Below are 14043 nucleotides of genomic sequence, written 5' to 3'. Positions count from 1 at the left end.
GATATGAATCCGGGCTCGATGATAAGTTGGAGCCGTGCTTTGGCTGCAGGAGTCCTCTTGACTCTAGGTCCGCCAACCTCACTGAGTTCAAGTTGGCTTCTCCTTCAGAGGTCACACCCCTTGCCATGGATGAGGCCAACCTACAGGTCACCTGAGGTGATGAGGTCGAGAAAGTAGATGAGGTAGGTAGATGGGGCCGACTTGTAGGTTGTACTTCGTTCTGGCAGGAAAACCTTGTAGAGCAGATCGCAAGCATGAGGATGAATGCCGATCCGTCCCAGCATAAAGGAGCTCTGAGAGAGTTGTACTCATTGGTCGAGAGGGACTTGGAGCGCATTAGATGCACATATCACATCCCATCTAATGCGCTCGATGATAAGTTGGAGCCGTGCTTTGGCTGCAGGAGTCCTCTTGACTCTAGGTCCGCCAACCTCACTGAGTTCAAGTTGGCTTCTCCTTCAGAGGTCACACCCCTTGCCATGGATGAGGCCAACCTACAGGTCACCTGAGGTGATGAGGTCGAGAAAGTAGATGAGGTAGGTAGATGGGGCCGACTTGTAGGTTGTACTTCGTTCTGGCAGGAAAACCTTGTAGAGCAGATCGCAAGCATGAGGATGAATGCCGATCCGTCCCAGCATAAAGGAGCTCTGAGAGAGTTGTACTCATTGGTCGAGAGGGACTTGGAGCGCATTAGATGCACATATCACATCCCATCTGGCATGGACATTAGATTACAGAAGCCCGGTCAGCGGGCTTGCTTTAGGACATCCGGGGTGTACATGAGCATATGCTAAATGCCGGACTTAGGTTTCCGATCCATGGGATCATAGTCTCAGTGCCACAGCACTATAAGCTCATCCGGGCTCTATAAACTCATCCGGGCTCAGATTCTCCAGAATTCGTGGAGGTCTTCATAGTCCTTATCCACAAGTTAAAGAGACCACGCTCGTTGGCCATCTTTGCCAAGTGCTTCTTTGTAAAGAAGCATCCAGTAGAGGCCAGCTGGGTCTATCACTAAGTTTATATCAACCAATGGCCTGAGATCAACGTTCATACCGGCTAGCTCACGTCGGTTCATGGCTGGAAGAACAAATTTTTCTGTGTCAAAAACAAGTAAAGCTGGAGATTTAACACGGACTAGAATGAGCTAGCTCTTGACAAGGTGAACATCACGCCAGCCGACCAGTTCACCTTCGACTTGATGAAACTATCTCGGCCATCAAGCTAAGGAGCTAGAGTCCGATGAGGTTTTGATCAAGTGTGGGGTCACCTCGGTCTGGTCTGATGGTAATAGATTGCTTTTTTCTTACTTGTGACTTGAGCATTTTCAAAACCCTCACTACCTGTACTGATTTAAAATCTTCTTCTGCAGATATGCAGGTCAATCTTGCCAAGATGTTGGCTGCGAAGAAACAGAAGGAGACAGCTAAGCAGTCTTCAAAGGTCTCCCAAGGCACTCAAGCAAACCCAAAGAAGAGGCTTTGGCCCGAGGCTTCGCAAGTCGTAGTGGTCTCTCTGGAGGAGGGAGTGGCGACGCATCCCAGCGCAACTCGTAAGGAGCCCCCAAAGTAAGCGAAGGGCATCGTGATCACCCCGACGCGGCATGGGACGGGGAAGCAACTGGACGCTCCCTTCCACCCAAACTGGATGATCCGGACTTGCGACACCGCCTTAGGAAACTTGCTGGTGGCAACGAAATTGGTGAAGAAAGATCGGTTCTCTGCTGAGCTAGGTCATGCCCAACAAATTTCGGACGCAATGCTGATGCAGTCAGCCATTGGCGCTAGCGTTTTGAAAGTACCAGCTTGGTTCATTTTTTTTCTTCCGATTTTCTTCCCCTCTTGAAAAGTTTCTTAACGTCACGCGGGTGTTGCTTTTCAAGTCTCCAATTACACTTACGGCATGATGGATCAGCTCTCTGAGCTCCTCGACCGTATCAACCACACGGATAAGCAGCTTAGCCGAGTGAGCATAAGATCGAGATTCTAAAGGAAAAACAAGCTGAGTAGGACGGCAATTCTGCGTGCATTGACCTTAAGGCTACAGAGAAGACTGTGCTCGAGAGGAAGAAGTGGCAAAGCTAAGGGAGAAGTTGAATGCCGAGGAAGTGGCCGCCACCACCACCGTACAAGGGTTCAAGGCACCTGAGGAGTACCATGACGCCCTTGCCCAGTATCGGTTGGCCTCCCTCAAGGCAGGGTTTAATCACTGCAAGGGTGAGGTCAACAAGAAGTTCGGGGTAGACATCAGCTCATTGGAGCTGTGTCAAGGAGCTTCCGGCGGAGGCGTTCGTTGATCAGGCAGCCGAGTAGGCGGGTGAGTAACGGCCACAGCGCAATGCTCAGAAGCCGCCGGTACTTAAGGTCGGCATCGTCAGTGTGGCCTTTTTCTTTTCTGTTACTTCAGCCAGCGAGCCGCTCCATATGTAACTTTTGGGACGATGAATGGACATCGAAATTTTGCAAGTAGTAGCTTGCTTTTTGAGTATCTTCAACCTAGGGTGGTCCCCTGGTTTTAAAATGGGCCGTTCAGGTCGATATGGTTCTACAGACCTCCCTGGTACTTGGGTTCTTTCTAGCCGATGCAAAATGTCACCAGCCAAGCTAGTACTTGCATAATTTTTGCAACAAATACTAAAGAACTTACATTGATAGCTTGGAGGAATGAGATTAAATCAATTTCTTTTCTCTATGATGGCTTATTGCTAGAATATTTCAGATTTCTGGGTTCCAGGCTCGGGGATGGGATCTCCACTTAGAGTCTCCATGCGGTAAGTCCCAGGCCGTATGACCTGAGTGACTCTGTAAGGGCCTTCCCAATGCAAGGCGAGCTTTCTGGAGTTCAATGGCTCTGAAACTTTAACTCTTTTAAGTACCAGGTCGCCCTCTTGAAAGTCCCTTTCCCTCATTCTGGCGATGTAGTATTTGACAATCTTTTGCCACTAGACTGCCATTCTAATTTAGGCTTCATCCCTGACTTCGTCCAGCAAATCCAAAATTGCCCTCAACCCTTCGTTGTTACTCTCTTTGTTAAATTGGTCGGTCTTGTAGGGAGGTATCCCGATCTCAACTAGGATCACAGCTTAGGTCCCAAAGGCCAGATTGAACGGGGATTCACATGTGGCCGTTCTGCTGGTTGTCTTATATGCCCATAATATGCTTGAGAGCTCATATACCCATAGGCCTTTGGCTTAGTAAAATCTCTTCTTGATCCCTTGCAGCAAGGTCATGTTCGTCATCTTAACTTGGCCATTTTGCGGGTACCCACTGATGTGAATTGATCAATTTTCAGCTCCTCGCAGAACTCCTTGAAGCAGGAATTATCGAACCGCATGCCATTGTTAGTGACGAGGACATGGAGAACACCAAATTGGTAGACGATTGACCTCCAGAAGACATTTCTTGTTTTCTGCTCAGGTTGCCCCGCAGCCTTTGGCTTGGTACAATCTCTTCTTGATCCCTTGCAGCAAGGTCCTGTTTGTCACCTCAGCTTGGCCTCGGCCATTTGCTTGCGGGTAACCCATTGATGTGAATCAGTGATCAATTTTCAGCTCTCGCAGAACTCCTTGAAGCGGGCATTATCAAACTGCTTGCCATTGTCACTAACTAGTACATACACGAGGAACACCAAATTGGTAGATGATCTACCTCCAGAAGATATTTCTTGTGTTATGCTAAGATATGGTGGCCTGAGGCTCGGCTTCCACACACTTAGTGATGTAGTGGATGGAAACGATCAAAAACTTTCTTTGCCCAGCAACCATAAGGAATGGTCCCAGTGTGTCCATGCCCCACATGGCAAAGGGCAGCAGGCTGGAGATAGGTGTTAGTGGTGTGGTAGGCTGGTGAGCCACTGAAGTAAACTTCTGACATTTCTCGCATTTTTGCACATTCCAAGCCATCCTTTTTCATGTTAAGCTAGTACCCATACTGCCTTAGGATTTTCTGGGCCACAGCTCTGCCCTTTAGGTGTTTTTTCGCAAATGCCTTCATGGACCTCACTGAGTACACCGTTGGCTTCAGCTGGGTGGACGCATTTGAGGTATCACAGGGTGAAGGACCTTTTGTAGAGCTGCCCATCTATCAATGTGTACCGAGATGACCTGACTACCACCTTCCAAGCTTCCTTTTTGTCTGTTGGGACTGGGAGCTTGCCATTTTACACAGTCTATGAACCACTCCATCCAGCTCGGCTCTAGCTCTAGCTGCATTAGTCATTGCTTCTTCTATGCCAGTGTCCTACAGCACTTGGATGAGAACAGCCCGTAGGTCACCAAAATCTGAGGTGGCCTCTGGACAGTGCTTCATACTTGCATTCTCGACCGTTGAAACCTATTCAATCTCGAATAGCTTGAAACATGAGATGATACTGTTTACCATTCAAAATAAAAGAGATGATGTTCTTCACTTTATGCGTGTACTTTGCCATCTTTGGCCCTCTGGCCTCAGTCACCTGCAACATGTTTGAGGATAAGCTGAGAGTTGTTGCACACCTTCAGCCTCTCTGCCTTAACTTCTTTGGCGAGGTTCATCCTTGCGAATAGCACGTCATACTATGCTTCGTTGTTGGAAGCCTTGAAGGGAACCAAATTGTGTATTCAGCAGTAAAGTCTTCGGTTCCCGTTAAAATCAGGTTGGCTCCACTTCTGTTGGCGTCTGGAGATCCAACTACATAGAGTGTCCAGACTAGAGCTTCATACTCTGCTTCGTTGTTCGAAGCCTTGAAGGCGAACCAAAGTGCGTATTCAGCGGTGAAGTCTTCGGGGCCGGTTAAAATCAGGTCGACTCAGCTTTCGTTGGCGTTTGAGGATCCATCTACATAGAGTGTCTAGATTGGTCCTTCCATCTTGGGTTTTGGCTCTTGCCCCCAGCATGGTTGTCAAAGTTCGGTTCCTGCCCTCCAGTCTGGTCTTCTAGGTTCGGCTCCTTCCCGCAGCCTTGTCTTCTGGTATAGTGCACTCTACAACAATGTCAGCTAAGACATGTGCCAGTTGACAAGCCGACCCAAGATGTCTGGTTTCAGCAAGCCTTGCTTTAGAGGTTGATCTGTGAGAAAGTTGATAGTGTGGGCTTGAAAGTACAACCTCAGCTTCCGAGCTGCTATCACTAAGGCATAGGTCAGCTTCTCTATCCTTTGATGCCAGGTCTCGGCATCGTGAAGGATTCTGCTGACGTAGTAGATTGGTCATTGTATACTTGTATCTTGTCCTCTTCTCTAACCAGGACTACACCTAGGGCCACAAGGCTCACTGCATGGTAGAGGTACAATTCTTCTCCGGGTTTTGGTTTGGAGAGAAGCGATGGGGAGCTGAGGAACTGCTTCAACTGCTGAAAGGACGCTAAACATTCTTCCGTCCAATTGAACTCCTTCACATTCCGTAGTTCTTTGAAGAAGGGCAGGCACTTCTCAGCCACTTTTGACATAAATCGGCCAAGTGCAGCAATTCGACCAGTAAGCTTCCGCACTTGATCGTTAGAGGTGGCTGCATGTTTAGTACAGCTTTGATCTTTTTTGGGTTTGCCTCCATTCCTCCCTTGCTGACTATGAAGCCTAGGAACTTCCCCAAATGCACACCTGGCCGGGTTGAGTTTCATCTAATACTTTCTCAAAACTTTGAACGTCTCTATGAGGTCGGCTGTATGTTGATACGCCAGCTTGCTTTTGACAACATATCATCCAAGTAAACTTCCATGTTTCTGCTGATCTGTTCCTTGAACAACTAGTTGACTAGCCTCTGGTAAGTTGCACCAACGTTCTTCAATCCGAACAGCATCACCTTGTAGAAATAGAACCCCTTGTCAGTGATGAAGGCCATTCATCAGCATGTCCGCCTCATGCATTCTGATATGGTTGTAGTCTGAAAAAGTGTCCATGAAGCTCAGCAGTTCATGCACTGAGCTCGTGTCAATCAGGAGGTCGATCCTTGGGAGTGCGTAGTAATCCTTAGGGCCGGCCTTTTTTCAAGTTAGTGAAGTCAATACATATCCTCCACTTCCCGTTCGGCTTCATGATCAATACAAACTTTGGCTACCCACTCTGAATAGAGAATTTCCTGGATAAAATTGGCACACGGAGGAGTTTCTCCACTTCTATTTTGAAGATCATCATAACAAACTGATCCCCCACCTTTTTAATGTCCAAAAAACCGCTTAGGCTCTCCCGAGAAAATTCTTATTTCAGCCTCCCTAGCAAAAGCCTTCGCAGGAAAACACTTCTGGAGTTTGCCATCATTGAATCAATAAATACCACATTACTTTACTGAAAGATCTGCCTTTGATTCTTTCATATTCTTAGACACCTTGTTTTCCAGAGGAAATCATCTTCTACAAAATCTCCTCCACCTAAAATTGATGTACGAGCAACCACTACACTCCTAATCCAGTCTTAGGCCCAGCGTTTATTGCTGTTCTTGGAGCTTCTTCTTCTTCATATTTTCTTTCACTGTCCATCCTTCTTTTGCTTCCTTTTCATCCTGAACTATTCCATTCAAATGGGGTCTGCATCGAACACAGAACTTCCGGCAGCCAAAGTTCACAGCGATCGCTACAACCTCCTTTTCTCCATTTTTGATCTCCACCCTGATAAGCATGTCTGACATTCTTGGTTTTCTCCATCTTCAAGAACTCTGTGATCTTTCAAGCAAACTGTGAGCTTGGGAACATCATGTGTAGCAGAGCCATCCTCAAACGAGCATGATAGAGTCCTCCACCAAAGATAGTCCCACCCTAACTTGAATACAAAAGGGGTTTCTGGATCATGACTGGAATCTAAACTCACTCCGCCCACTGTAATGACCATGACAAATGGGGGTTGAAACTGGCATGGGAGTTGAACCAGACCTCTTCGAGCATCACCTCACCTCACTTCTTCTTCATGATCACTGAGGTCAAGATCTAAGAATCAGTCTTTTTATGAGAAGACAAACGAAAGGAATTTTTGTAGAATCTTGAACTCAAATTGCATTTCTTGATTAGATCCTAAAAGATCTACATCATAAACTAAACCTTATGGCAAAAAGCTAATGAGCATTCATGACCCTCTGTCCGACTCTCGCCAATGAGAATTCCAGGACCCAGCCCATCTTCAATTCCACAAATAAGGCCATAGCACCACCATTCTCGTGAATCCACGCAATCTCCATTCCGCGGTTTGAGGGAATTTTCCACGAACCTCTCTCTTCCACCTTGATCCAATAACTTTGGACTATTATGAACAGCCCGGTTACCGGATTGAATAATTTTGTTCGCCCCAGGATCCAACTATGCTAGCTGATATCTGTCAACTCCTCCAATCTCAACCTTTCTTCTCAGCTACTAGTCTCCAAGAAAGGATCACTAGCGGTGGAATCGAGCCCAACTGAGATCTATACAGTGATGGAAGCTAAAGTCAAGGAGAAAAGTTCCCAATGTACGGGAATGGAGTGATCATCTCACCCATTAAGCGCGGTTTGTTTAAAATTATGACAACTGAGTCCAATAATTGGTTTTGGACTCACATCGGTTGTCATACTCTTAAACGAATAGGGCCTAATAGTTTGAAAGAATAGATTATTTATATCAAACCAGGCCAAACCGAATTGCAAACTGGTGACTGCTGTAGAGTTCACATTTCAGTATATTGGTCGAGTGAAGTAGGTAATATTGACCCTAGTAATCGATTCCAATATAAAAACTCCTTCCCTCTCAGAAATATAAACAACTTTGCAAGAAGAATAACATAAACACAAATATTGAAAGAAAAAAAAAAGAATAACATAAAGACAACATAAAAGCAAAAAAGGCACAAATTCCTAGAACATTAGTTATTTCAAATAATTAATAGATCTAAATTAGGAATTTCAATGACTGAGAAGTAATAATAATAAATTTTTCTTAAATGAACTAATAAGAATACATTGGCTCTATATATGCCTTCATCTATGCAATGAACATAATCAAAAACGAAAATGCACAGTTAAATGGGGTTTTTTACTAGTGCACAGAGACAAGAATGTCTCAACAAAATAATTGGGACACGAAAAAGAATATTTAAATAAGCTAATCATGAATGTTTGATTGCCATTCCAAAAAAAGAAATCATGAATGTTTGGTTGATTAAACATTAACACAGAAGCAATCATTCCCCGCAAAATCTTAGAAGCATAAACAAAACATAACCTGGACAAAATGCATTCTAACAAAACCATACACAAGTTCACAGATTGTATATCTCCCTCACTAATAAAATGCACATTAGAATGATGCAATAACATTCTAAACAGGACAGATACTTCCATCTGTGTAATAAACAAAACAAAAACAAAAACAAATGTGGCTTTTTGTCACGTGCCCGCAGAACATATAATGCCACATAAAGTAACTGCAACACGAAGACCAGCATTTTAATCTCAATTGCACCAGCTTTTACTGTTCGGGATTTATATCATTACAAAAGAGAGTATACACAGCAGGATCCTAGAGCCACAAAAAGATAATAGAAATGTTTTCTTGAAAGACTGCACAAGCTCACACCTTTCTCTCTAACAAACTATACCCACTAGCCTAAAGGAGGTTACACAAAATGTCATAAGTTCATATATCTTTCTCATTGACAAAGTACAGATGGCAGCACAAAGAAGATTACACAAAAATGGCATTTCAATCACAACGAATACAAAAAAAAGGACAAAATGTTTAGAAAACATTACCAATAATATACAGTTACAGTTGAGCCCTCCAAAGTGCTGTCATCGTCATCTGAGACCATTGATGCAATCCTCCAAATCTCTCTCTCCAAATGTCCTCCCTTCCATTTCTGCATCTTTACACCTTGCTGCGAAGTAAAACATCAACCAAACCACCATAAAATAGACCTCTCCCACTGACTGAAAGAAGAGAGCAAATACATTTCCACCAATCTGAGTAAGAACCCATCTCACAACAGACCCGCAAATAAACGATTCCAAACATTTGATCCCAATTGCCTGACCCGACATTGTGGAAATCAAATAACAACCCTCCTTCAGAATTTCCTGCCCACTCCTGCGCGTGTCCATAATAGCAACCCAACAATCGACCGCAAACACAAGCGCGACAAACGAATCTAACAAAACCCACACAAACAAAAACATCGAAACCTCAACCCCAGATACAGACCCTTGACCCCAATTCAAAGAAGCCACAGAAAATGGCATAACTTTCAAATGCACAAACAATTTAAACAACAAGTACTGATCTTCAAGATCAGAAAAAAACCATAAACCCAAGAATTGCGTCAAAGCATCTCTCACCGCCCATCGCAAAAGAGCAAACCCTAAAACCCTCCGAATCCCTAACCGAGAACCCGCACGAAGAGTTCCGAAAATCGAATTCTCCTTCCCTAACTGCGAATTCACGACCGCGAAAAACACCACCCCCAACACATAACAATACGAAAAAAGAAACCCTAGAATCAACCAACCATAAGCCGCGGATAAAAAAGTTACCAAAAAGAACAACGCCGCCGTATCTTGCCTGTCTAACCCTAACCCTAACCCTAAAAACCACAAATCCAAAGCCTGATCTTCATCCGAAACCCCCGTCTCATTCGAATAAAGATCATCGGTCACAAAGAGAAACCCAGAACCAGCAATCTCTAAAACCCTAATTTCACCCCCCTTTTCTGGAAACCCTAATTTGCTATAATTGCCGTAATTTACGAAACTGCCATTGCGGCGATGACGGGAGATCTGACGATCGGTGTTGAAATCATCGTTTTCGGAGAAGAAATCATCGTCTAGGGTTCCGACACGGCTGAGGTGGAGAAAGGGGCGACGGCGGCGGGGATTTCCGGCCGGAGATTTGACGGAATGTTGTTGGGGGTTGGATTTTCCGGCGAGGGTTTGGCGAGGGAGATCGGAGGAGAGACGAGAGATTAGGGTTTGAACAGAGGGGTCTTTGTCGAGAAAAGAGGTGAGAAAACGAGTACCGTTTTCGACTGTGTTTTTGAAGGAGAAAAGGAGGAGAGAGAGGATTAGGAATGTATAGAAGCTTGAAAGGAAGGATAGAGAGGAGTGTTTGATAACGTGCGCCGTGGTGCGCAGTTCTAATGGGGGTGAGGGTGGCATCGGTGAGAAAGAGAAGGTTTTTTTCTTGAAGTTTTGATGATTTTTCTAGTTTGTCTTTTGTTCTCTCTGCAACTGATTTCAACTAAGAAATGTAGAGAGAGAGAGAGAGAGACTTTTGCTAGGGTTATCACTCAGATTAACGGGATTTTATTTTTGGGGAAATGATATTTACGCCCCTTTTATCACCAGGGACACCCATTTGCCAGTGTACTTTGCAATCGAAGCCTCTAGATTTTTCTGGCATAAAGTACATGAGCTCCCTTTTTGCCATTGATACACTGACGCTGGGTGTCCCGGTGATGAAAAGGGGCGTAAATATCACTTCCCTATTTCTGGGGATTAATACGGGTGGAAAGACAAAAATAACCCTTATTTTGTCATTTAGGGGCCTACCCAAACCCGACCGGTTCAACCTGATTTTGGCTCGGGTTGGGTTGGCATTTCTTCATATTGGGTTGGGTTGGGTTGGGTTAGGGTTGGGAAAAGACAACCCAATTTAATTTCAGGTAAGGTTAGGGTTGAGGCTTTGGAAACCCTACCCAACGTGAACCCTACCTCTGCTCTCTAATTTTATCTTGATTTTCTTTGGGTTATCGTATTTTTCTGTTTGGCCAAGGTGAACCTGAATCAACCTAACTCAACTAGACTCGATTTCGGGTTAGATGCATTGGGTTAGGGTTGAGAGATTTAGGGACGGGCTGGATTAGGGTTGACCATCCTCAACCCGAGGCTCAAGTTGGGTTGGGATAGGGTTGAGGGAATGCTATGTCGGGTGCGATTAGGGAATAAACACAACCAGAGTTGTACCCCTACTAGTTCTTTTCTTGAAATGAAAAGGTTTAGAAATGAAGAAAACAAGGGTATTTTAGTCATAAAAGCTTCCCGTGTTGTCGGATTCCGACCCGTCGTTTTATTTGAAGCTTCTCCTTGTTTATTTAGCTGTTTTTTTTTTGACGGGTTGTTGCGACTTGTCGTGGGTGCAAGTTTTAAAAAGTAGAGGGGTGTCATTATCAAATAAGCTAATTATTCAAAGAGAGCAAGTAAGAAGACACGCTGCCGTCAGGAAGCTTCCTAACAGCCATCCATAATAATCCACGCGCTGGACAACGCAATATGAATACTTTACTTGGACATGAATACCCTCAAATAACAATAGTACACGTGGCAAATGAGGAGGGCTGTCTCAGACAGGCGTAACACTAATGTGTCCTACTGTCATTTCCCATTTTAAATTAACTTGTTCTCGGAAGTTGTAATAAAGTGCCGCTTAAATTAGGATTGAAAGTTTGCAACGGTCAAGTCTGTCTCCAAACCCGACACTGGAGCCAAAATTTCTAGGGAAAAAAACGTGATAAGGCCTGTTTGGCAACCATGAGTTTTTTTTTTTTTTTTTTCCAATGGAATATTAGCTTACGAAATGGAAAGGAAGAGACCAAACAGGGCATGAGGGAGCAGAGGGTAAGAAAAGGCCCAAAAACCAGAAGAAAAAAAGAAAACTGAAAGAACAAATAATCTTTAAAAAATAAAAATAAATCAGTGTTGCCAAACATAGCCTAATTGTTGCGACCCCCCCCCCGCCCCAACACACACACACTATTTTGTGTTTTTATGACTTGGTTACTAAAGCATGGACCTGGTAAATAAAGTGCGGGGATTTATCATTTCCACCAAAATATAGTGGGATTGTTGTTCCCACGGGTGTAAATGGATATTTGAAAATTCGATTACCATCCGCATCTGAATCCGTTTAAAGCAAATATTATCTGAATCCGTTTCAAGCGGATATTATCCGAATCCGTTTATGAGATATCCGATTCTTAGCGGATGCGAATCTGGTAAATGGTGTATCTGATCCGTTTAACATCCAAATCCGAGAAGTACATCTTTTTTATTTATTATTAATAATATCATTAATATTTATTTTTAGTAATGACACACTATCTTTTGTTTCAAGTGAATTTTCATTTTAGAAAAAAAAATAGAAAGAAAAATTATTTTGGGTGGAAAATCAAGTAATCTCTCATTTTAAGGGCATTCTTGGAGTTTGAAATGGCTTCTTTATGAAGCAACAAATGTGGGCTGTAAGATGAAAGAAACAAATGGATGATGGTGATTGAAAGAAGATGGCATAGCTTCTAGAGAATTTTAAAGCAAAAAGACCATCTAGGTCATTGATGGTAAATGGAAGGCTCAGATCAATTTTTTAACTTATGGTTATATAAAAACCCAAAATACAATTAAAAGAGGGGACTTCTATGGTTTGCAAGGAGACGCAAGAGAGAGGATAACATCTTCGGCATTACTTGGTGCCCCCACCCCTCTCCACCTTCTCACAGCCACCTCCATCACCGCCAGTCACCTCCAACCCAATCCCCATCTCCAACCCAATCCCCATCTCCATCCCCATTTGTTTTCATCTTCTACCATCAACACTCCCACTTCCGCTGTTCAAACTAGCGCAAACCCATTCCATCATATACACACACAAAAAAACAAAAACCAAAGACCACTCACTACCAACCCCATCCATCCCCACCGCCTCTCTCTCTCTCTCTCTCTCTCTCTCTCTTTGTTTTAAAAGGAAGAAGAGGATATCATATATTTTAGGGTTTGAAAGTTAATTTTGAGAAGAGAAAATAGAGGTTCGGTTTTAGGGTTTGGAAAATTCATTCGAAGAGTAAGAAGGAGAAGAAAGCTAAAGTGCTGCAATAAAATGTTCAAATTTACTAGATAAACGGATACGGATAATATCCGAATTCGAACAATATCCGTCGGAATCGAATTCGATAGTAGATATTAAATATCCGTCGAATCCGAATCCAATTTCAGATAGTGTATACTGTAATCGAATTCGGAAATTTTATACGAGATAAAATAGCCGTCTTTTTTATTCCATCGGATTTCGTCGGAGAGGACCGAAACGCATTCCTAAACCGAAATTTAAAACCATGCTTACAATAAAGCCACGAGTTCATTTGCGGTTTTGTGAGAATTTCCATTGGGTGTGATTATCGTAATCACCCCATAATCACATTAATGGACCAATTCAGCTTATTCCCTTGTTCACTCGCCTTGACATCCTTATAGTAAGGCTAGGAAAGACAGAGTGAGCCCTCAAACTAAGCTGGTGGCACACCCTCGTGTTTAAGAAAAAAATAGAAGCTTCTAAACTAAAACAGAGTAAAATCTAGCAAGATTAAAGAACAAATAACGGGATTTGAGTCATTATCTTAAATTACATGAAAAAACAAGAGTTGCTACAGTAGAGCTTTAATCTAAGAAAACAACCAAAAACAAAAATTCTCGAAGAATGGCGATTTCGGGCAGAAGCTTTAGGCATGGAATGTTAGAGGCATCAATCTCGATATTAAAAAATTCAGATTGGAAGCCTGTGAGTAGCAACTGATGGAGGAGATCTATAACCTCTCGGATTTCTTCTCCAAGTCTAACCGAACAAACGCCTTGGTTGTTCTTCCCGCTTCGCACAATCGAAGTAGGAAATTCAGTTGCACATATAATGTCGCACTATAAGACCCAATATCCTTCTAAACCTATAAAAATGCCTTAAACCAAGATTGAGCTCAGAGGGGAAACGATAGAGGAGAACAGGTGGAGAGGGAGTCTCCAAAGATTATTGAAGCTCCAAATGCTATGGACCTCTTAAGCTAACCCACGGAGTAAAGGAATAGAAAATGCACATGCATGTGCAGAGAAAGGTATGAGAGGAGGGGATAATATGGGAGTTGATGCTTCTTCTTTGGATGTTAATCTTGATCTTCTTGATTGTGTAGATTGAGAACTTTTTTTTTATCATTGGGGGTGTATTTGGCTCAGTAATTTTTTAAAATTTAATCTTGAATTATCTATTTAAAATGGATTTTTACCTTATTCTATGTTAGGTTTTTGTACTGAATCGACTAAAAATCATCTAGATCTGGAATTCTCTCCCTATATAAAGG

At 43.3% G+C, this 14043-nt stretch overlaps 1 protein-coding gene across 1 annotated transcript; it reads right to left on the bottom strand.

The window, feature by feature from the left end:
* Positions 1-8731: 8731 nt before the first annotated feature.
* On the bottom strand, positions 8732-10084 carry LOC143891221 (uncharacterized). The gene has a single exon (XM_077395848.1). The coding sequence runs from the start codon at positions 10082-10084 to the stop codon at positions 8732-8734; it is 1353 nt and encodes a 450-aa protein (XP_077251963.1).
* Between the last annotated feature and the right edge of the window lie 3959 nt (positions 10085-14043).

The sequence above is a fragment of the Tasmannia lanceolata genome, unplaced genomic scaffold, assembly GCF_043159265.1.
Source record: "Tasmannia lanceolata isolate RefF3 unplaced genomic scaffold, GAP_Taslan_0.1 ptg000013l, whole genome shotgun sequence".
NCBI classification, from domain to species: Eukaryota; Viridiplantae; Streptophyta; class Magnoliopsida; order Canellales; family Winteraceae; genus Tasmannia; species Tasmannia lanceolata.
Note: the sequence above shows the minus strand (reverse complement) of the source record. Positions and strands in the feature narration are given on the sequence as shown.